Raw genomic sequence first — 23,668 nt, forward strand, 5'->3', positions numbered from 1 at the left:
TCTTTTTGGATGAAAGACTTATTTTTGAATCTCATTTATTTCGCTCATCAGTTATTTCAAATTGAACTATTTTGAAAATAAATGTTTATATTTCAAAATATGATTTTAAAAATTGGAAAATTTATCAGTTCTGAAGTATCAAGTATAGTTATTACACAATGTGAAATTGTATATTTGGCACATTGTCTGTTTCATTTTATGCAATGTTTTAAAATTTCACACTAAAATTAATACGTAAAATATTTTGAGTGAGACCTAGGTAATTTGGAAAATTTTATGTAAAATATTTTGAGTGAGACCTAGGTAATTTGGAAAATTTGAGAATGCATAGACAAGTTTTTCTCGAACTTTCTTGACTATATATATTAGATGGCTAGGGCCATAACAAAATATCACAAACTGGGTGGCTTAAATGACAGAAATTTATTGTCTCACAGTTCTGGAGGCTGGAAATCCAAGATCAAGGTGTCAGCCAGTTTTGATTCTTCTGAGGTCTCTCTTATTGACTTGAGCATGGCCACCTTATCACTGTGTCCACATATGACTTTTCTCAGTTTGTACACATCTCTGGTGTCTCCTTTTGTGAGTCCAAATTTCCTCTTTTCGTAAGGACACCAGTTGAATTGGATTAGGATCCACCTGTATAACTTCATTGAACCTGAATTGCCTGTTTAAAGGCCCTGCCTCCAACTCAGATACATTCTGAGATACTAGGGGTTAAGTCTTCAATATATACATTTGACAGGACACAATTCAGCCCAACAGTATCATATAAATGTGTAATACCTTATATAATTTCCAGTTTTAGAATGTTTAATTATGTTTATTTTGAGATACTCAGGTTAATATTTTATAACATTCTTAATTGGCAAGTATGAATTTGTATGACATCAAAATAACACATTTGTTTATATATATAGTAGCTTCTGAGTTCTACATTTGGTGTATTTATAATTAAAATAAGAATAGGGAATATATATATTTCCTACTGTGTATATATAATATATTCCCTACTATATATATGCATATATATGCACATATATGTACACACACAAACACACACACAGAGCCAAATTATGTTACAACCAAATTATGTTACAACCAAAACAAGGTGGAAATAAAAAATGACCTTTACGATCTCCTATGCTTAGAAGAGAATAGTCTTGTCTCTGACATTTTTGGGACCCTGAAGCAAAAGCACAAATGCAGGCCTCTTACCCATAGGTCTAAATATTTAAATGTTATAAATTAAGTTTTCAAACTACTATGCAAAACATGTACTAATTGCTTACCTCGACAAATACACCCTTAAGGCGATGAGAAACTAAAAAATATATGTAAAACTATGGTTTTTATATGATTGGTAGCAAAATAATAAATACAACTCAATTTAATTATTAATTGAATATGTCTGAGTGTTGTCTTCACAGAAGGATAACTGATAAAAATACATAAGTTATATATTTATTCCATGAAATTTATTTTTCTTGCATCCATTTCAGCAATATCAATAATTATGTTATTATCATCATTATTTTTCCCTTGAGTTATATCCTATTAATAGCCATTGTATAGAAGGTTAAACCATTCTGTTGTACTCAAAATGAATAAATTTCAATATATTTTCACACAAAATAAATATAAAATAGCAAAAATTAAAATAACATGTTTTCAAAGTTATTTTTATATATTCTAGATTATTTAAAACTAAAATACAAATAATAATAAACATCAGCATTTTAACTCAAGATTATTAAAGTTGCAGTTTATTCATTCTGAAGATATAATTGTCATATTGAATACGCATATAAAAATAAAACTGTTCACATCCCTTGTATTCACTGTCCATTAAATTGCTAATGTAAGGATTGTTGTCAAGCTTCACACATATTACATCTCAAATTACATAATGCAAATTTGAGAGCAGTATTAATTACTATTACAAAATGTCCATCAGCTGCCATGTGCAATGTTGCAAATACTATGCTAATTAATTCCTAAGTACTTTCTGAAGTGCTCAGTGGAAAACTGATAGGAAACAATACTAACACAAGTACCTATTGGCATGCATGCTGAGAGGAAGGATCTGATAGACAAATTTGTTGACTCTCTTAGAGCAAATCCTTCCTGTACTCTGAAGCATGTATTGCCTGTCTCCAACATCATCAGCTTTACAGTCGCAAATTTTCATCCCTATGTCTACCACCAAGGACATAAACAAAGAGATGTAGAAAAGCATTTTCTGGACCCGGAAATTGTGTTAGTCACAGGAAAAGCTGTTTGGTACCTATCAGCAGGAAGGCTATGGTCTGGAGTGATACAGGAGCCCAAGTATTCTGATGCTTTTGCGAGGTTGGAGTATTTTGTGGTTTATGGTGGTCTTCTGAACTGTGGGGTCTAGGGTAAGAGTCCTTACTGCCTAAGACCAAGGACAATACTGAAAGGTAATCCCCCAGGTGTTCACATCTCTAGCACGCAGCTCTAGCCTAAAAGAAAGAGAGGATGCCATGTGCTTACCCGAAATTCCATAGACCTGTCTGCTGATGTCCACGAATAACTCAGAACTGCTATATGAACTAGAAAACCACTGCAGAGTTCACAACTCTCTTTACCTTGCTTGCATTTATGTTTTGCTGCTCTCTATAGAAATGTCTCCTCCTCCTTCCTCTCACCCTGTCCATTCCTTAAGTTACATTTAAAATGGTGGTGAGAAATGATAATCCTGGGAAAGACATACTTACAGTCAGAGAACACAGTGGAAAAAAAGGATGCTTGGAGAAATATGTGGATTTGTTCATTTCCAAAAAGGAGACTGACAGAGCTGCCAGTCCTCCCACGAAGAACGGAGTCGCAAGTCAAGTATTTTTAAAAGTTAAACATCTCAAATAGCAAAGTGATGCTTAATGTTTTATTCCCCTAGGCAGATCCTGTGAATTCTTTCAAATTTATGTTAAAATCGCCCTTTGAATGTTTGATAATTTTTGTTATAAGATTAACTTTTCCCTCCCCTGAAGAGCATCAGGTTGTTTCAGGGCTTTTTTGCCTTGCAGGCCACAAGACAGATCTTGGAGAGGGTCTTGGGTATTCTCAGTTATAAACAAACTTTTATAATTTTGATGTGTTAAAGAACTAGGAGGTGGTCCTGGATGAGAACTTTCCTTTTCTGTAATATAAGGTCTTGTAAATGGGCCAAGTCAATTGTAAATAGTTTTAACATGTATTTTATTTTTTAAAGTTGTTTTTTTTTATTATTGTTTATTGGGGTAATATTGGTTAATACAATGGTATGATTTTCAGGTGTACATTATAATTTGACATCTGTATATTCTATTGAGTGTTTACCACCCAAAGTCCAGTTTCCTTCAGCTACCATATATTTGATCCCCTTTACCCACTTTGCCATTCCCCTACCCCCCTATATTTGACCTTTTTTAACGATTTACCTCCCCCATCCTCCTCTTCCTCCTTCTCCTCTAGTAACCACTAGTCCATTGTCCATGTCCATGAGTCTCTGTTTGTCCTGTTCATTCATTGCTTTTAGGTTTATATCCCACATATAAGTGATATTATGTGATTTTTAACTTTTTCTGTCTGGCTTATTTTGCTTAGCACGATTGTCTCAATGTCTATCCATGTTGTTGCAAATGGCAATATTTCATCTCCTCTTATGGCTGAGTAATATCCCATTGTATATATATACCACAGCTTCTTTAGCTAATCATCTATCATAGGATGCTTTGGTTGCTTCCATGTCCTGGCCACGGTGAATAATGCTGCTATGAACATTGGTGAGCAAATATCTTTTCGGATATGAGTTTTCAAGTCTTTGGGATGAATACCCAGTAGAGGGATTGCTGGATCATATGGTAGATCAATTCTTAATATTTGGAGGAACCTCCATACTGTTTTCCATAGTGGCCGTACCAATTTGCAGTTCCACCAGCAGTGTATGAGGGTTCCTTTTTCTCCACGTCCTCTCTAACATTTGTCATTGTCCTGTTGATTATAGCTATTCTAACAGGTATGAGATGATATCTCACCGTGGTTTTGATTTGCATTTCCCTAATAGCTAGCGATGTTGAGTATCTTTTCAAATATTTGTTGGCCATTTATATGTCGTCTAGGGAGAAGTGTCTGTTTAGGTCCTCTGCCCATTTTTTGATTGGATCATTGTTTTTTTGTTTGAGTCATGAGTTCTTTGTATATTTTGGATATTAGGCCCTTATCGGAGGTGTTGCTTGCAAATATATTTTCCCATTCAGATGGTTGTCTCTTGACCTTGTTGACGATTTCTTTTGCTGAGCAGAAGCTTTTTAGTTTGATGTAGTCCCATTCATTTATTTTAGCTTTTACTTCCTTTGCTTTTGAGGTCAAATTCATAAAATCCTCTTTAAGTCCAAGGTCCTTGAGTTTAGTTCCTATGTTTTCTTCTATGCATTTTATTGTTTTAGGTCATATGTTCAGGTCCTTAATCCATTTTGAGTTAATTTTGGTGTGTGGTGGTAGACAACAGTCTAGTTTCATTCTTTTGCAGGTGGCTTTCCAGTTTTCCCAGCACCATTTATTGAAGAGGCTTTCCTTTCTCCACTGTATGTTTTTGGCTTTTCTGTCAAAAATTATTTGCCCATATAAATACGGGTGTACTTCTGGACTCCCGAATCCATTCCACTGGTCCATGTGTCTGTTTTAGTGGCACTACCATGCCATTTTGATTACTGCCACTTTGTAGTATAATTTGAAGTTGGGCAGAGTGATACTTCCAGCCTCATTCTTTTTTCTCAGAATGGCTTTGGCAGTTCGGGGTCTTTTGTGCTTCCATACAAATCTGATGCTTTTTTGTTCTATTTCTTTAAAAATTGCCGGTGGGATTTTGATGGGGTTTGCATTAAATCTGTATAATTCTTTAGATAATATGGTCATTTTAACTATATTGATTCTTCCAATCCAAGAACACAGAATATCTTTCCATTTCTTTGTATCTTCTTCGATTTCTTTTAATAGGGTCTTATAGTTTTCATTATATTGCTCCTTCATATGTTTTGTTAAATTTATTCCTAGGTATTTTATTCTTTTTGTTGCAATTGCAAAAGGAATTATTTTTTCCTCTTCTTTTTCTGACACTTCATTATTAGAGTATAGGAATGCTATGGATTGTTGAACATTGATTTTGTATCCAGAGACTTACTGTATTTGTTTATCGTTTCTAGAGGTGTTCTTGTGGAGTTTTTATAGAGAGAATCTTGTGAGTTTTCTATATAGAGAATCATGTCATCTGCAAATAGTGACAGTTTGACTTCTTTGTTTCCTATTTGAATGACTTTTATATTTTTCTCTTGCCCGATTGCACTCGCTAGAATCTCCAATGTTATATTGGATAACAGTGGCAATAGTGGACAGCCTTGCCTTGTTACTGATCTTAGAGGGAAAGTTTTTAGTGTTTCACCATTAAGTATAATGTTGACTGAGGGTTTGTCATATATGGCCTTTATTATGTTAAGTTACTTTCCTTCTATACCTATTTTATTAAATGTTTTGATCATAAATGGATGCTATATCTTGTCGAAGGCTTTTTCTGCATCTATTAATATGATCATATGATTCTTATTTTTTAACTTGTTTATGTGGTGTATCACATTAATCAATATGCGTATGTTGAACCATCCCTGTGCCTCTGGGATGAAGCCCACTTGGTCGTGGTGTATAATCTTTTGAATATGTTGCTGTATGTGGTTCGCTAGTATCTTATTTAGGATTTTTTTGCATCTGTGTTCATGAGAGATATTGGTCTGTTGTTTTCTTTTTTTGTGTTATCTTTACTAGGTTTTGATATCAAAGTAATATTGGCCTCATAAAATGAGTTGGAAAGTATTGCCTCCTCTTCAATTTTTTGGAAGAGTTTGAGAAAAATAGATATTAAATCTTCTTTAAATGTTTGGTAGAATTCACTGGTGAAGCTATCTGGTCCTGAACTTTTACTTTTTGGCAGGTTTTTGATGATCGTTTCAATTTCCACACTGCTGATTGGTCTATTTAGACTTCCAGTTCTTCTTGATTCAGTCTAGTAAGATTGTATTTTTCTAAGTACTGGTCCATTTCTTCTAGGTTATTAAATTTGGTGTTATATACTTTTTCATAGTATTCTTGTATGATCCTTTGTATTTCTGCAATATCAGTCATAATTTCCCCTGATCATCTTTTAATATGCTTATTGGCCACTTGTATATCTTATTTGGAAAAAAGGCCTGATCAGATCCTTTGCTCATTTTTAATTTAGATTACTTACCTTTTTATTATTGAGTTATGAGCTCTTTATTAAATATAAGTCTTTTATCAGATACATGATTTGAAAATATTTCCTCTCATTTTATGTGTTGTGTTTCATTTTCTTGGTATAACATTCACAGCACAAATTTTTAAAATTTTGATAAAGTCTCTATGATGGTTGATGTTACATCAACTGGGCCATGGTGGGGGTTTCCAGGATATTTGGTCAGACATTATTCTGGGTGTGTCTGTGGGGACATTTTTGGGTGATATTAACATTTGCATCAGTAGACTGAGTAAAGCAGGCTGTGTTTTCTGTGCACAGGCCTCTAATCAGTTAAAGATCTCTATAGAACAAAAAAGATCATCCTCTCTTGAAAAAGAAGAACTCCTGCCTGACTGTTTGAAGTGCCACATTGGTTCTCCTGCCTTTGGACTTGAACTGAAACATCAACTTTTCTGGAATCTCAAGCCTGCTAGCTATCGAACTGAAATTTATACCATTGGCTCTCCTGGTTCTCCAGTTGGCTGACTGCAGATCTTGGGACATCTCAGTCTTCATAATTACATGAGTCAATTCCTTTCTCTTTCTTTCTGTATATGTATACATTCTGTTGGTTCTGTTTTTGTTAGAACCCTTATTTATAGTCTATTTATTTGTGTATTGCTTATGATTTCGATGCCATTTCTAAGAAGGCTTTTCTTAACCTAAGATCATGAAGGTTTATACCTATGTTATCTTTTAAGACTTTTATAGTTTTGGCTCTTACATTTAGGATTAGGGTTCATTTTGAGTTAATTTTTGTGTATGGGGTGAGGAATAGTTCTACCTTCATTCTTCTGCATGTTGCTATCCAGTTGTACCTGAACCATTTGTTCATAAGTTACTGCCTGTTGAACTGTCTTGGAGCCCTTGTCAAAAATCAATTGAACATAAACATGAACGTTTATTTCTGGATTCTCTAGTCTATTCCTAGGACCTATATGGCTAGTGTTAGAATATCACATTGTCTTCTTGATCACTAGTTTTGTAGTAAGTTTTGAAGTTGGGAAGTATGAGTATGATCGTTCATCTTCCACCATTAAGTATGATGTTAGCTGTGGTTTTATTGTAGATGCTTGTTGAGTTGAGGAAGTTCCCCTCTGTTCTTCATTGATTGTTTTTATCATGAGAAATTGTTGAGTTTTGTCAAATAACTTCTCTGTCCATAGAGATGATCGTGTGGTTTTTGTTCTTTATTCTCTTGATATGATATATTACGTTAACTCATATATATTTTTTGGATGTGAAAGCCACCTTGCATCTGGGACAAGTCTTATTTTAAAATTCTAAGCCTTTGCTTTTTAATTCTGAAATGCATCAATAATGCCAACGACTGTTATCATATAATAATCCTACTTTCGCTCTCATTCTGTTTTTCACCCTTGGTAGCAATGAGTCTTCCAGCCAAGTGAAAACATGATCAGAATTAGAAACCCCACAGTTAAAAAAAGTTAGCTACTGTATTAGTTTGTTAGTACTGCTGTAACAGAGTACCATAAACTGAGTGGCTTAAACAAGAGATATTTATCGTCTCACAGTTCTGGAGGCTAGAATTCTGAAATCAAGGTGTTGTCAGGGTTTGCTCCTTCTGTGGACTTTGAGGAAGACTCTATTCCATATCTGCCCCCTAGGTTCTGATGATTTGCTGGCAATCTCCAGTGTTCTTTAGCTTACAGATGCATTACTCTGATCTCTGCCTTGATGTTCACAATGGGGTTCTCATGTGTGCTTGGTGTCTGTCTCCAAATTTCTCCCTTTTATAAGGACACCAGGTATATTAGATTAGGACCCATCCTAATGACTTCATTTAACTTAATTACTCTGTAAAGACCCTGACTTCAGATAAGGTCACAATTTGAGGTACTGCAGATTAGGACTTGAATGTATAAATTTTGAGGGGACACAATCGAACCCTGTAGCTACTGTTTTCTAAAGCCTTAAAATAGACCTTTAAAATGATAAACTTGAAAACTACATCTTCATATTTGCAGTATTTAATTCTTATTCATGGAATAAGTTTGAAATATGACCAATTCTTTCTTGTTTACACTTTTCTTGTTTGATGCTAAAAGCATTCTAGATTAGACCTAACTGCCATATATTCCAAAATCCATTATTTCCTGCTGTGGCTGTGACAGACATTTCTATAAAGGTAAAGCGTTTAATTATGAAATTATTAAATTCTCAGATGTCAGGTGGAGTAGCTGTGGTTTAATTAAGCTTTTTTGATATTAGGAAAGAAAAGGAAAAAGGGGGCAAAAAGAAAGTGGAAAAGGAGAAGGAGAAAAGGAGAAAGAATAATAGAGCAGAGGAGAAAAAGAAGAGGAAGAGACAGTAATTCTGATAGATTAATTCTTCCCCAGTGATGGGACTGTCAGAGACAAACGATATAGAATTACCATAGATTTTAAAGTCAGGTTCAAACAAACCTCTAATATGTCTGTGTTCTGCATGGGTAAGGCTTTTGAGATGATATATATAATTTCTTTTTTTAGGTTTTAGGATGCTATCAGACAGGAGATCAATTCTTTGCATCTATTTCCAAGATTGACGTATTGAACTACACTGACGTTAACCTAAATGTTTTATCTTCTTCCCCCCATTAAACAAATTGTATTTGAGCTTTATATGTAGATATCTAAGTATAGCAATAAGAACATAAGCTAAGTAAACACCAAATAATTATTAGACAATTTGGTTGGAAATTGAAAAACTAGGGCAGTAACTTGATATTCTAATTATGAACAATTATATAACTGAGAGCATTTTATTGTTCCAATCATGTGTATGTAAACTAATTATGTGAACTAATCTGCTTAATAAGATTAATTGTCATTTATGGAACATTAATTTAAAAGATTGTCTAAAGCATGACATTTTACAAAGAGTCGATTTCTTTATATAACTCTTAAGAAATGGAAATGTGTTAGACTATGTAAATTTACTTAATTTTAGAATTGTAGTTACTAGCTACTCGAAATGGCTTTGAAATAATGTCTTTCCAAGCTTTACTTTTAATAGATGCATTGAGTTGCTTTTTCCCTTGTCATTTTTGGGCAGTTGGCATTACCTGGTTATAATAGAAAAACATACATTTATTTAAAAGAAGATCTCTATTGAAATGACATTCAGAAACTCACAAAGCTCAAGGTGCTGACCTCAGCCCATAAGGCATACACATTTAGTTAACATTTGCAAAACAACAAATAAAGCTAAGATATGCATAATATATACATTTAAAAAATTATAAACGAACTAGGGTTGTTTCTGAAAATATTCTTCACACCTCATAGATTTTTAGAAAATAAAATTCGAGGCTTCAGGGCAATAACTCAGGGTAATGATAGAGTTATGTACTTTATTCTAATTTTTTAAGCTTACAATTTGACTCAAATTTTTAGTGCAATAAATCTTGCAGACCATTACATTGATTTTTCTTTTTTCTTCTTGTAGGCATATAAGAGTGCTTCTTGCTAGAGGATGAAGGATGAAGAAAGACATAATGTTAAGTATGTATCAGCTAATTATTTTTTATCTTCACAAAAACGCAATGATGTAAATAGAACAAGGATGCTTTTCTGGGTTATAGGGACGGAAGGATCTCCAATCCACTCTAAGTTATTAGTGCATATTTGTATGCTTATGATCTTACCCTTTATATAACTAAAATGAGCTATTCTAGCATTGATATCTGAATAGGATATTTTCCCATGTTTGTTTCTCACTATCTTCTACATTTGTTTTACCTAAGAGATTTACTCCGGCATCATGAACCCAGTTTTCTGAGGTTAGATTTCTATCTGAAGATTTAGAGACTCTTTGTTATGGACTGAATTGTGCTCCTAAATTCATAACTGCCAGTATGACTGTATTTGGTGATAGAGTTTTTAAAGAAATAATGAAGGTTAAATGAGGTCATATGAGTGGGACCCTAATTCAGTATAAAAGAAAGAAACGCCAGTTATATGTGTGCACAGAGTGAAAGCTATGTGAAGATGTGGTGGGATGGCCATTTGCAAGCCAAGGAGACACCTCAGAAGAAACCCAATCTGCTGACACTTTGTTCTTGGATTTCTAGCCCCCTCCAGAATTTGGAGAAATACATACCTGTTGTTTAAACCACCGGTTCTATATTTTGTTGTGGCAGCCTGAGCGAATCGCTGTAGGAATATTTTTTAGAAAGTTACTATAATGTGATAAGAACCATAGACTCTAGATGGTCCCTAATTCCCTTCCCTCCACCCCCCTCAGAGCTATACCAGCCCATGGCCTGTTAGGAACCTGGCTGCACAGGAGGAGGTGAGTGGCAGCGAGGTAGCAAAGCTTCATCTGTACCTTTAGCTGCATCCCAGAGCTGGCATCATAACCTCAGCTCCACCTTAGATTGTCTGTCAGGCATTAGAGTCTCATAAGAGCACTGGTCCCTCATGCCAAAAAGGTTGGGGACCACTGTTCTAGATTATTTATTGCCTTGGATTAAAATTCCCGCTTCACTCCTTACTAGCTGTGTGAACTTGGGTAAATTAACCTGTCTGTGCTTAACCTGTCTGTGTTTTTCCTTAATGTTCTGGAAGGTGAATGCAATGGTAATATCTATCTCATGAGGAGTTGTTTAATGATATTAATAAGTTATTACATACAAAAGGATAAGAATAGTGCCTGGCACATAGTAAGCCTCGCATAAGCAATGCTATTTTATTTCTTTTTTTTCTCCTTCTCTGCTTCTTTTTCTTCTTCTTTCTTTTTTTTGTGAAGAACAGAAATGTACACAGATAAGCTCAAGTAAAACTGGGAGTATTGTAAAAACACAGATCTCATAGATTAAAGAAAGTTTTGAGCAGAGTGGTAGGGTGGATGCTAAGGAAAATTGCCATTCACCAAAGGTCTTAGTCTATAAAATTAACCTAGAATTTTCCCCTCAGAGCTTTAAAACAGGCATTGAAAAGCCAAAACAAAGCCAATAAAGTTCATTCACTAAAAAATGTAACACCCAAAAAGTCCAGTATACTATTAAAAATCCCTAGACGTTCCAAGAAGCAAGAAAAAAGGAATCATAAAGAAACGAAAAATCAATAGCAACAAGCAGATATGACAGAGATGATGGAATTAGCAGACAAGAACAGTAAAATACTAATATGATTATATTCAAGTATTTAAAGGAAAATGTGACTGGGAAGAGAAATGGAAGATTTAAAAATGGAACAATTAGAGATGAAAAGTAAGATCTCCAAAATGAAAATTTCACTGAATGAGGTTAACAGAAAAAAACTGCAGAAAGAAAAATCAGTGAACTTAAGATTTTACAATAGAATATATAAAAAGTGAATGATAGAAAAATAAATCAAAAATAAAATTAACAATGCTTCAGTGGCTAGTAGAAATATATCAAACAATCTAACCTACATTAATTGGAATCTTATAGGGAGTGGTAGGGAATATGCGACAGAAAACATACTTGAAGAAATAATGGCTAAAAAATTCCAAATAGGATGAATAGTATAAACACACAACTACAAAAACTCAATGAACCCAAAGCAAGATAAAAATATCCGATCACTTCACTAATACCAAGATACAGAACAATCAAATTGCAGAAACTAGTGAAAAGTGACAATCTTAAAAAAGTCTGAGCAGAAAAAATAGTCTATCCAGTAGAAAAAAGATAAGACTTATAAAACACTATTCTAGACAGAAGACGATGGATTGGCTTCTTTAGAGTGTTGGAAGAGATTTTCAACCTAGAAATCTATATCTGGTGAACATATCCTTCAAAAGTGAAGGCAAAATAAAAACATTTTTTTGGATAAACAAAAGCTGAAAAAACTCATTATAGGTAGACTTGTACTACAAGGAATGTTAAATAGTATCTGGGAGAAATTTGAATCAACACGAAGAAACAAAAAACACTGAAAATGTTAAATATATGGGTAAAGAAATACTTATTTTTCATTTTAAAATTTCTTTAAAATATAATTAACTACCTAAAGCAATAATAACATATATCATCGAGTATAGAACATATATAGCATTAATATATAACTCATATATGACAATAGCACAAAATACTGAGGTGGAGAAATGGAAATATATTGTTGTAGGAGTCTTTCATTAGACCAAAGTGATATTATTTTATTTTAGAGTGTATTAAAGATGTTTATTCTAATCTCTACAGAAATCATTAAAAATATCAGGGTTATCATTAATAAGCCAAAGTGGAGATAAGGAGAATACCAAAATACAATCAGTCTCAATTGAAAGTAGAAAAAAAGAAAAAAATGAGTGAAGAACAGATGAATAAAAGAAAAAACAAATAGCAAAGAAGTCGATATAAGCCAAACTATATCAACATCTACATTAAATGTAAACATTCAATACATCTCAATTAAAAGATAGAGATTTCCAGATTAGATGAAAAAGGCATGACTTAATTATATGATGTCTATAAGAAACTTAGTGTACAAATAATAATATAGACAAATTTAAAGGACAGGATAAAAAAGAGATCATTCAAACACTAAGACTGGAAAGCAGGAGCAGCTATGTTAATATGACATAAAATAGACTTTAGAACAAGGAATGCTCTCAGCGGTTAAGAATTAGAGGTCGTAATGATAGTAAAGGCATTCTTACACCAAAATGACATAAAATCATCAGTAAGTATATATCAATAACAGAGTGTTAAAGTGCATGTAGCAGAAACTGTCATAAATGAGAGGGAAAATAAATAAATTCACAACTGTATGTGGAGGTTTCAACTCTCTCCTCCCACTAATTGATAGAGCAAGTAGACAGAAATTTGTAAGAATATAGAAGACAAACTGTTAATCACTATTATCCAAATTAATGGATATTTGTGGAAGATATCTGCCAACAAAATCAAAACAATTCTTTTTAAGTGCATACAGAACATTCACTGAAATGGATCACAAGCTGATCAATAAAACAAATGTTGATACATTTTAATGAATTCAAATCATAGGTTGTATTATAAATCAAAATATATATATTTGCTCTTTTTCCCAGTTTTTGACACACTTTGGAATCTCTGAATAATAAAGGTGTCTTTTGTATGCTAATTAATGATTGGTGGGTGGGGGCTGGTCACCAAAAAGACCAAGGCTGATTAAAGGGTTAGAACTTTCTACTCTACACTCAAACCTCTGGGAAGAGGAGAAGGGTGAGAGATTGATATAATCACCAATGGCCAATGATTTAATCAATCGTGTTTATAGAATGAAACCTCCCTAAAACTCCCTAAATGTCAGAGTTCAGAAAGTATTCGTGTTGAACTCACTGAGATGCTAAAAAAAAGTGGTGTACCAAGAGAGGGAATGGAAGCTCATGCCCATTTTAAAAATCAGCAAGATTCATCATATTAACAAAATAAAAGAGAAAAAGTATATAATCGAGTCATTCATTAGAACAAAATTAATGACATTATACCATTTTAGGATAAAAATATCTCAGCAAATTTGGAATAGAAGTGAACTTCCTCGACTTGATACAACAAAACCTAGCGACAGCCATCAATGATAAAAAACTACACACACACACAATCTTGAGATTGTAAATAAGATGAGAATATCCACTTACTATTTCAATTCAGCATAGTACTGGAAGTATTAGTCTGTGAAATAAGGAAAGAAAAATAAAAGTCATGTAAATCAGAAAAAAAAAGTCTCATGTCACGATCATGTAGGTGGAAAATTGTAGGTACAAAGTCCTAGGAAGTCTACTATAAAGCTTCTAGAGCTAATAAGTGGGTTTAGCAAATTCTCAGGATACAAGTTAATTTACAAAAATGAATTTTATCTTTGTATCAGTAAAGAACAAATGGAAATTGAAATGAAAATACAATTTACAAAGGCATCTAAAATCATGCAAGTGTTGGGAATTTAACAAGTAAGTTTAGCAAGTTGGCACGATATAAGATCAAGACCCCTAAAATCACTTATATTTTTAAATACTAGCAAGGGACAATTGGAAACAAAAATTTTAAGTACTGTTTTCAGTATTATTCTAAAAATATGAAGCACTTAGGCATAAATTAGGTAAGATACCTATAAAACCTATACAATAGAAACATACCGCTAAGAGAAATTAAAGATGTGTGTGTGTGTGTGTGTGTGTGTGTGTGTGTGTGTGTGTATGTGTGTGTGTGTGTGGAGATATAGAGACATATGTAAATTAACTTTCAACAATTTGCCAAGGGGTAAGAATAGTCTTTTCAACAAATGGTGCTTGCATAACTGGATATCCATAAGGAAGAAATAAAGGCTATTCTTTATCTCTAACCATACATAAAAATTTACTAGAAATAAATCAAAATATAAAGAGATTTATGTAAATATAAAGTCATTAAATATAAAGCTATAAAACTAAAGTCATAAGAGAAACCCTTCCTAGTCTTGAGAAAGGCAAAATATTTTAGGTATATAGGACACAAAAGTCATGAACTATAGTAGAAAAAATACCTGATAAATTGGAACTCATAAAAATTCAAACTTTTTGCTCTTGGAAGCACACTATTAAGAAAATAAAAAGGCAAGCCATGGATTGGAAAAAATATTCCCACTATATATATCTGATATAGATTGAATGTGTATTCAAAACATATAAAGAACTCACAATTCAATGACAAGAAGATGAACAGTAAAAGATGTCCAATAAAGAGTGGGCAAAAAATTTGAACAAACACTTTGCAAAAGAAGATAGGTCAAGGTCAATAATTCCATGAAAAGATCCTCAACATTGTTAGGTATCAGGGAAATGCTAATTAAAACCACAATGAGAGACCACTAGGTGCACATTCACCAGAATGGTTAAAATAAAATAGACTAACAGTAGCAAGTGTAAACAAGCTTCATACATTGCTAGACAGGATATCAAATGATACTTTATGAGAAACTGCCAATGTCTTAAAAGTTATGTATATATTTACTATAGGATACTACTAGGGTATAGAGTTGAAAGTTCCCAGCTTTGAATCAAGTTTCATTCTTCCCGGCCACAGGCCTCCTATCCTGAAGCTGTCTAGGAGCCAGCCAACAGTTGTCGCCTTAGAACAAATGACTTGTATTACTCCTTTCACTCAGGAAATTCCAAAGGTTTTAAGAAACTCTGTGCCGGGAATGAGCATTGAAGACCCAATACATATTTCTTACTATATCTCAATATCATACCTGGGTGTTCATTATATTAATGTCTGTAATATTTGTAAGGATGATATACGTCATAATAAAATGCAGAAATACCAAAAAAGCAGGAATTATTTTAATTCATCAAATATAGCAATAATTCCATTTAAACAGTGAATAAAAATGTGTCACCAGAAGCGTATTTTCTAAAAGAGGACAAGGAGCAGTGGCAGAATTGCAGCTGGTGGAAGTACTACAGAGTTAAATTTTTTCTTAGATGTGTACTCCAGCTGATAGCAAGTGATCTGACTAGAATATTAAATAATTAAAAGATTCCCAAGTCCTTTTATTGTTCCACAGTTTAAAATTCTTTTTCAAGTCTATTAGTCACTTTTTGTAATCTTTTATTCTTTGCCCATGTTTGGGAGTCTCTTTTCTGTTAAGCATATGAAAGATTCTCATCTTATATTCTCTATTTTATGATTTAAATTTACAAAGCCCTTAGAAGCTTAATTGTGCTGTTTTCTACTGATTTCCATTTGTGGTCTGTTGTGGAGTTTCTAATAGTGGGCTCATGGATAGTGAGCTTTTAGGGTTGTGCTCATGAGCTGGCATCTTTAAAAAAAAGAAAAGGCCCATTTGTGGTGTTTGCCAATTTCTGTGGTGTAAACCATAGCCAGTTTAAACTACCAGCTTGGTGTTGCTAAATGTGGAATTGGGAAGAGATGAGCATAATTGACTCTTGCAAGTCTGTACAAGTCTGCTTCAGCCCACAACTCCCCTTATCTGTAGAAATTCTACTAAATCACTATCAAGCCTCCACTCCTTAGAGGGGATTTGCCTTTGCTTTTGTTAAAGTTCTGGAACTATTCCCAATTTCAGACCACTTTAAATTAATTCTTAGCTTTTTTTGGAACATGCAGGTAGTTTTGAATTGGAACCCCAAATCCATTTGAGGACTGCTTTTGTTAACAGACACTCAGAAGAAAAATCCTTTGAGTTTTTGCCTTTACTCAAGGCCAAAAATAGTTTCCCAGTTACATCCCCTTGCAGGCTGGTATTTTCCTATTCAGTCTCTCAGTCAGGATACAACCCTTTAGGCTCTGGGCTTTATTCAGCATCTCCCTATTTCCCCTTCTGTTTTGTGAAGGCTCAAGACTTTCTCAGTCATTAAAACCCAAGGCTCTTGCTTTTTGGAGCCAGTATCCTTGGACGGCTGCCAGCATTAGCTCTGCTAACTAGTCCAGATTTATTCTGGGCTCCTTCACTTCTGAATACTTTCCTATCCTCCTGTGAGCTTAGCTATGCATTTAAAATAATTTTTTAAAAAATATTTTATCCAATATTTCAGTATTCTGCAATTGGAGATTCTTCAGAATATGTAACCTGCAATGTTGCTGAAAGTAGAGTTCCCACGTAAAACACCTAAAACTCTCTCTACCTTTTCTGATGACCTGTTTCTGTGTAACAAATATTGCAAACCTCCTAGTCTGTAAAAACAACTCATTATGCTTGTGATCCGTGGGTCAGGGATTGTGATCAGTTTGGACAGGGCTCAGCTGAGTGATTCTTCTATTCTGTATGGTACCTGCTGGGTTCAGTTGGTGGTTTTTAGCTGGAGGCTAGTCTATTCTGGAGAGTCCAAGAAGGGTTTCACTCACATGTCTGGTGCCTTGGTGGGGACAGATGGAAATCTGGGCTCAACTGACGTTCCCCACCTCAATATAGTCTTAGAGCTTATCTTTAGAATCCTAGCACAGTCATGAGAATTCCTAGATGGTAGCTCAGGGCTCCAAGAACCAGTGTTCCAAGAGGCCAGGAAGCAGAAACTGCCAATCTCGAGGACTGGAAATCAGCACATTGTCACTTTTGTCATATTCTATTGGCCAAACAGCCCTCTAGCCCACCCAGAGGAGGGAACTACTACTTATGAGAGGAGTGTCACAGAATTACCAGCCCGATTTAATCTGCCATATTACTGGATTAAATCTTTAAGCTTTCCTTGATTTATTCCAATTTTACTTATTCATGTTGCTGCAGAAACAGAAAATAGGCTAAACAGGCATGTGTAGGGCTCTCAAAGAATTGATGTTCTCAGTCACCAACTGCCATTGTCATATCATGGCATTATTGCTCTTTTCACTTGGATAACCTTTCATTTTGTGAAATGGTTCACCTGAAATTAACATAGAAATGACAGGCCATAGGGATTTTCTAAACAAATTGGTATTATTTTACCCACATAAAGGCAATTAAAAGAAAGTATTTTTTAATCAGCAAGAAGTTTTAAAATATTTGTTATTTTTATTAGTTTCTGTAGATATGGAAGGAGACCATTTTGTGACAAATATCTGCAGTTGATACTTAATTTTCACAAAGTTGAAAAAATTTTGAACATTATCCGAGGAATATTTCAATAAACATTTCAGAAAGATAGGTTATGCTTTAGTAAAAGAAATATGAAATAAGGTATTTCAGAAAAGTTTTAACTTATCTTTTTTAATGTAATTAGAACAATATTTGGGTTCTCATGAAGATACAGTTTCCATGTATATGTGAAATCCTAAATATCAAATATTGACCTTTTTTCCCAAAATAGAGAAAAGTAAGTATGATGTTAAAGAAGGACTAAGTAACTTCTCAGTGAATGACGATACAAGCGGCCTGGGACCTGCTAATGACCAGGACAGACATGTGAGCTGCAGTTCCCTGTACCCTGGAGAACTCTGGTCACTGAAATTGTCATGAGCAGTGCATAAAGGTTCCAGATCATACTCTGTCTGTTTCTCTCCAAAGTGGAGAACATGAAAGTTCATTTACAAAGGCTTGTCCTGGCCATAATCCTTCTCTGCATGTATGCTACCAGGTCACTAATGTATTCCACATCAACATAGTCTTTCTAATTAGAGACTGGATCTATGTTAAGAAATTCTGGACTAAAACTGCCTTGCATTTGGATGGACCGTTCCCTGTGAAATTCTGTTGACCACTCTTATGGCTAAAGAGTGCTTGGGCTCACCCTCGTGTATTCACACATCTCATCAGAAATCTTCCTACATTATACCAGAGACCTGCAGACTCTAGGTCCTAACTTTGTCCAAATGACCAAAAGGTGAGGTAGATTTCTTGAAATCAATTACCCCTTAAGACTTGGAAATCTGAGAAAGGACCTCCTAATTCTGTGGCAGCCTTAGACTTAAAATAGGAAAAGGCAGTCATCTTGGGGCATTCTCCACTGGCTGAGGGGAGACCACAACAAAGTCTCAAAGATCTGGGAAATTACGGACAAGTAATCTCAAGAGCACTGTTGCGAACGAGAAAACCACTTGGCTATTCTGTGGCTGCTGGTAGGAAGAGCTTGCTTGCCTGACACGCACTGTGTTCACTACCCTCAAGTGGAGTTTCGAGAAATAATGAACAATTAAGAGCTTTGGCAAGGCAGATTTGTAGCTTGATAAATGTCCAAGTAAAAATAGTGGATTTTTTTTTTTTTTAATCCAGAGAGGAGTATATGGATGTGGAACTCACCCCCTCTGCAGTCGGCAGAAATTCTTGCCACACATTCTAACAGTTAAAAGAAAATCTCAGTATTCAAAGACACCCTTGATTTTATACATCTCTGTATACCGTAATTTTTTTAGAAAGCCTAAATGTTTTACCAGATAAATACTGTATATATTATTAATAGCCCTTAAGACTAACTTTTTACGTGACTTTTCAAAGTCTATCTTTCCACCATGTGCTGAACATCGAAGTGTCTCATCTTCCTGTCTGATTGGCAAATGGTCCTTCCCCTTTCTGCTGACCACAAAGCAATCTTGGAGCGGGTCTTACAGGTGTTTAGACATACATGAAAGCCTTCTTTTGTATGTGTCGAGCTATTGGCATGTGATAGTCTCCAGCCACAGTGGTGAGACCTCTTCTTCCTTCCAACAATGTAATTCTTATATGTAGCTATGTCTTGTATTAAAATTGAGTCTGTGGTTTTATTTATAGCTCTTGCCCCCATCAGTAATTAATATCCTCTTTTTTTTTTTCCATCTTCCATCTATTGCCATTATACACCTCATTGCTTGTAGATTTTGCCTCTCAAATTTTCCCCTTCCCAACTCCATCTGGCTTGCATGACTTTTTCTTCTGCCACAGTTCCCTCCTAGCCCTTGGTTATATAAATCCCCAATAAGTCCTTTCCCTCCATCTAACACCATTTCAGCCCCTTCTGCCTATTCCCAGGTTGGTTTTTAACAAAATTCTCTGCTTGAGGTTTTGGGCCACCCAGGTTGCACCAGCTCAGGCTGCAGACCAGTGTAAGAACTCGTTATGGTTAAAGGGACAGGATTCAGACAGGCATTTTTCCTTGCAGACCTCTGAGGCTGTGGAATAGAAGTTTAATTCCTACTTCACCCTTATTTTGACCCTTCGGGGGTCCCAGCTTTGGAAGAGAATGTTTCCTATTGTTTTCCTTACTTTTGGTGGTCCTGAGTCTAGTTTCCTATACCTTTAAAACTCTGACAAACCAAAGATGAATTTTTTAGGATTCAGTGATGCTCTCATGTCAAAGGGCAGCTTCAGTGTTGCATTGCTCTGTGTGTGCTCACGCCCCTTCAAGTCTCCAGTTAGAGCATGACTTACTTTTTCATCCAGCCTTTTGATACTTGGAAGATGATTTTCAAAAATCTTGAATTTTCAGTTGGTTTCAGTGGAATTGTCAGTCTATGAACCCAGTCTGCCATGTTGCCAAAAACAGTTCATTACAGGATTTTTATGACGTTGAACCAGATGACTCTCCTATAAGAAACCTCCCTTGGTCATGAGGAATTTTTAAATTCATTCCTACATTTGGATTTTTAATTTTTTTAAATGCCTAATTATAGTTGACGTGCAATATGATATTGGTTTCAGGCTGCGACATAGTGATTATACATTTCTATAATATGAAGTGATCACCTTGCTAAGTCTAGAACCCATCTGACACCATACATACTTATTACAATATTATTGACTGTATTCCTCATGTTGCACTTTACATCCCAATGACTATTTTTTATAACTGGCAGTTTGTATTTCATACACTTTTCCCGTCTGCATCGAGAGTACTCGCTGGCAGTGCTTGCGGCTACAGCCTATACCCCGAGATAACTCACAAATTACAGTCCTAAACTTTCCCCCAAAGTTTGCCTTGAAATATCCCGCTTTTATTATTATTTTCGCATTGCTGTATTGTATCAATAGTCTTTGGAAACAAATGACATTTTATTTATAGCATTCTGTGTTTAGTAGTGTGATCGCTGAAAATGTCAAATCCTAGAAAACGTAGCATTCCTACGTGTGATGTTAAATGAATGCTGGTGGTGAGCTGCACTTTTTTTTTTTAAACAGGAAAAGGATTCATCTCTTCACCTTTTTCACCCATCTCCCCAATCACCCTCCCATCTGCAACCATCAATTTATTGGTTTGTCATCATTTTGTTTGGAGTTTTTACATATGCGTTCATGTATGAGAGGATTTACTTTTCTTGTACTGTCCTTGTCTAGTATTTGTATTAGGTTATATCAGCCTCACAAAATAACTGGGAAATTTTTTCCTTTTTCAAGTCTTTCATACAATTTGTATAAGGTTGAAATGAAAATTTGATAGATCATGACTATAAAACTGACGTTATGCTTCTTTGTGTAGAGATTTAAAATGAGTGATTTTGTTTATTGGTTTTAGGATCATTTAGGTTTTCTATTTCTTTTGGGGTTAGCTCTAGTAATTCAGTATTTTCTAAGAGCTTGTCCTCTCACTTAAGTTTTAAAATTTATTGGTTAAGCATTTAAAAAACCTTGTCGTGTTTTTATCTCTAAGGCATCTATAGCTCTGTCCCCCTTTACATTTTTAATATTGCTTATTTTTGCTTTCTCTTTTTCCTGATTAATCTTTCCATATACCATATAAATAGAATCATACAGTATTTGTCTTTTTGTGACTGTCTTATTTCACTTAGCATAACGCCTTCAAGGTTCATCCGTGTTATAGTATATATCAAGATTTTTTTTTTCAGGCTGCATACTATTCCATTATATGTATAGAGCACATTTTCTTTATCCACTTATTCCTTAATGGACACTTGGGTCACTTCCACCTCTTGGCTCTTGTACATAGTGCTGCAGTGAACATGGATGTGCAAATATCTCTTTGAGCCCCTGCTTTTGAGTTTTTTTGATATATACCCAGAAGTGGGATTGCTAGGTCATATGGAAATTTTATTTTTAATGTTTTGAGGAACTTCTATACTGTTTCCATTTTACATCCTCAACAGGGCGCAAGGGTTCCAATTTCTCTGCATCAGCACTAATACTTGCTGTTTTCTGTTCTTTTGACAGTGGCCATCCTAATGGGTTTGAGGTGATATCTTATTGTGGTTGTGATTTGCCCATAAGAGACTTTTTGTGTGTGATTTTGAAGATAAAAGTAAATTAGGCATCACAATCTTTATATACTCTGAAGGCTAGTGTAGGTAGTGTTGCCAATAAAATACAGGATGCCCAATTAATTTTGAGTTTCAGATAAACAAAAATATTTTTTAGCATAAGTATGTCCCGCTACTGCTTGGGACATATTTACCTTAAAAAAGGATTTGTATGCAACATTTGGTACACATTCATATGTAAAAATTATTTATAATTAAAAAAAAAGGATTTATATGCAACATTTGGTACACATTTATATATAAAAATTATTTATAATTCAGATTTAATGTATGAATTAATTAATGTTTTTAGTTGCTAAATCTGACAACACCAAGTGCAGAGTACCCAGCACTGCTGTGGCTCATGCAGATTGCAGAGGATATGTGGGTTCACTCTCTGGCATGGGGTATCAGCCAGATCTGCAGCACATCCAGCGACTGCCTTATCTCCTCCTTCAGTTTTGCTGATTCGTGTCTGGATGAGTGGATAAAGAAAACATGGTCTATACATCCAGTGGAAAAGGTGATGAGGGGGGCAGTTTATGCAGCAGCATACCTCCATCTTTGATGCTGGAGGCTCGGAGACAGTGAGAGACCAGAACATTCTCGTGCATTCCCTTCAGGCTCGCAGGTTCCTGTTCGTCCTTATTTCTCTACTTCATGTTCATCTCCTCTTCCAGACTGCCAACCTTGCTGATTTGGGAGCTACAGCAGCAGACAAAGATGCAATGCGTTCACCTCATTGGTTGCTTCAGCTTCCACCACTATATAAGAATAAATCTCTGGAATAAATCATATACCTATATATGTATGTCTATATCTATATGTATATATCTATATCTCTTTCTACATATATCATCTATATCTGTATCTATATCTATATCATCATCTCCCTCCAATAATTCTGTGTCTTTGAACAAATCACAAATGATACAGGCCGGAATGTGTTCATAGACATTTTTATATAAGGACACTGGATCTCAAAGATGTTAAGTACCTTGTCCAAGGTTATATAAACAGTAAGTGGCAGAAATAAGCAATATTCGATCTTGGTCTATTACCTCTAAAAGCCATGGTCAGACTAATCTGTCTTAAGGAATACAATGGGGCAATCACACATATGTGAAATACTAATTGATTGATGAGTGTCACGTTCCAAACAAGCAAGGTAATTAATCTAATTTAGCACTAGTGATTAGGTCTCATTACTACTGTATTTAGTAAGTGAGCATCTAATTTCTTTTAAGAGACGTAGATAAATTGGAGGAATTTTTAGAAGCCCAACCAACCAGAGAGGGATTTAGAAGGAGGAAATGTTAATGAAATAATGCAGGCAATGAAGTATACAGCAAAGAACAGGAGCCCTGGTTAGAGCATACAGGATATAGTGCAGTTCACAGAACTGGGCAGAGAAAAAACTTAAATCCCAGAGTACTAACAAAGTACTTTTAAGAGGAGTCTATTACACATCATCTACCATTCTAGAGAACTATGAAAGGTGATACAATTCTCAAACCACCAGTTAAATATGCAATTTAAATAATCGAGTGCCTTAAAGATTTTCAGTATGTGAAAAAAATACCCAACGCAAAGACCTGACCCTATCATTGACTCCCTTGTTTCATCAATTCTAAGATAGATTTCTTCTTTTTCAGATTGGCTTGTTTGTTTTTTTTTCAACATACTTTATTATTTAGAGCAGCTTTCGGTTCATAGCAAAATTGAGAGGAAGGTACAGAGATTTCCCATATGTCCCCGAGGCCCATAGCCTC

General features: G+C 34.8%; 1 protein-coding gene across 1 annotated transcript in view; it reads left to right on the plus strand.

The window, feature by feature from the left end:
• The window catches only part of LOC105295503 (cytosolic beta-glucosidase-like), a 196,983-nt gene that overhangs the window by 22,422 nt on the left and 150,893 nt on the right, over positions 1-23,668 (plus strand). The window contains 1 exon segment of the mRNA XM_023534119.1: positions 9,761-9,816. Within this exon segment, the coding sequence (XP_023389887.1) occupies positions 9,795-9,816 (22 nt within the window). The 5' untranslated portion in view covers positions 9,761-9,794.

Source organism: Pteropus vampyrus, unplaced genomic scaffold (genome assembly GCF_000151845.1).
Source record: "Pteropus vampyrus isolate Shadow unplaced genomic scaffold, Pvam_2.0 Scaffold5, whole genome shotgun sequence".
In the NCBI taxonomy this organism is placed as follows: domain Eukaryota; kingdom Metazoa; phylum Chordata; class Mammalia; order Chiroptera; family Pteropodidae; genus Pteropus; species Pteropus vampyrus.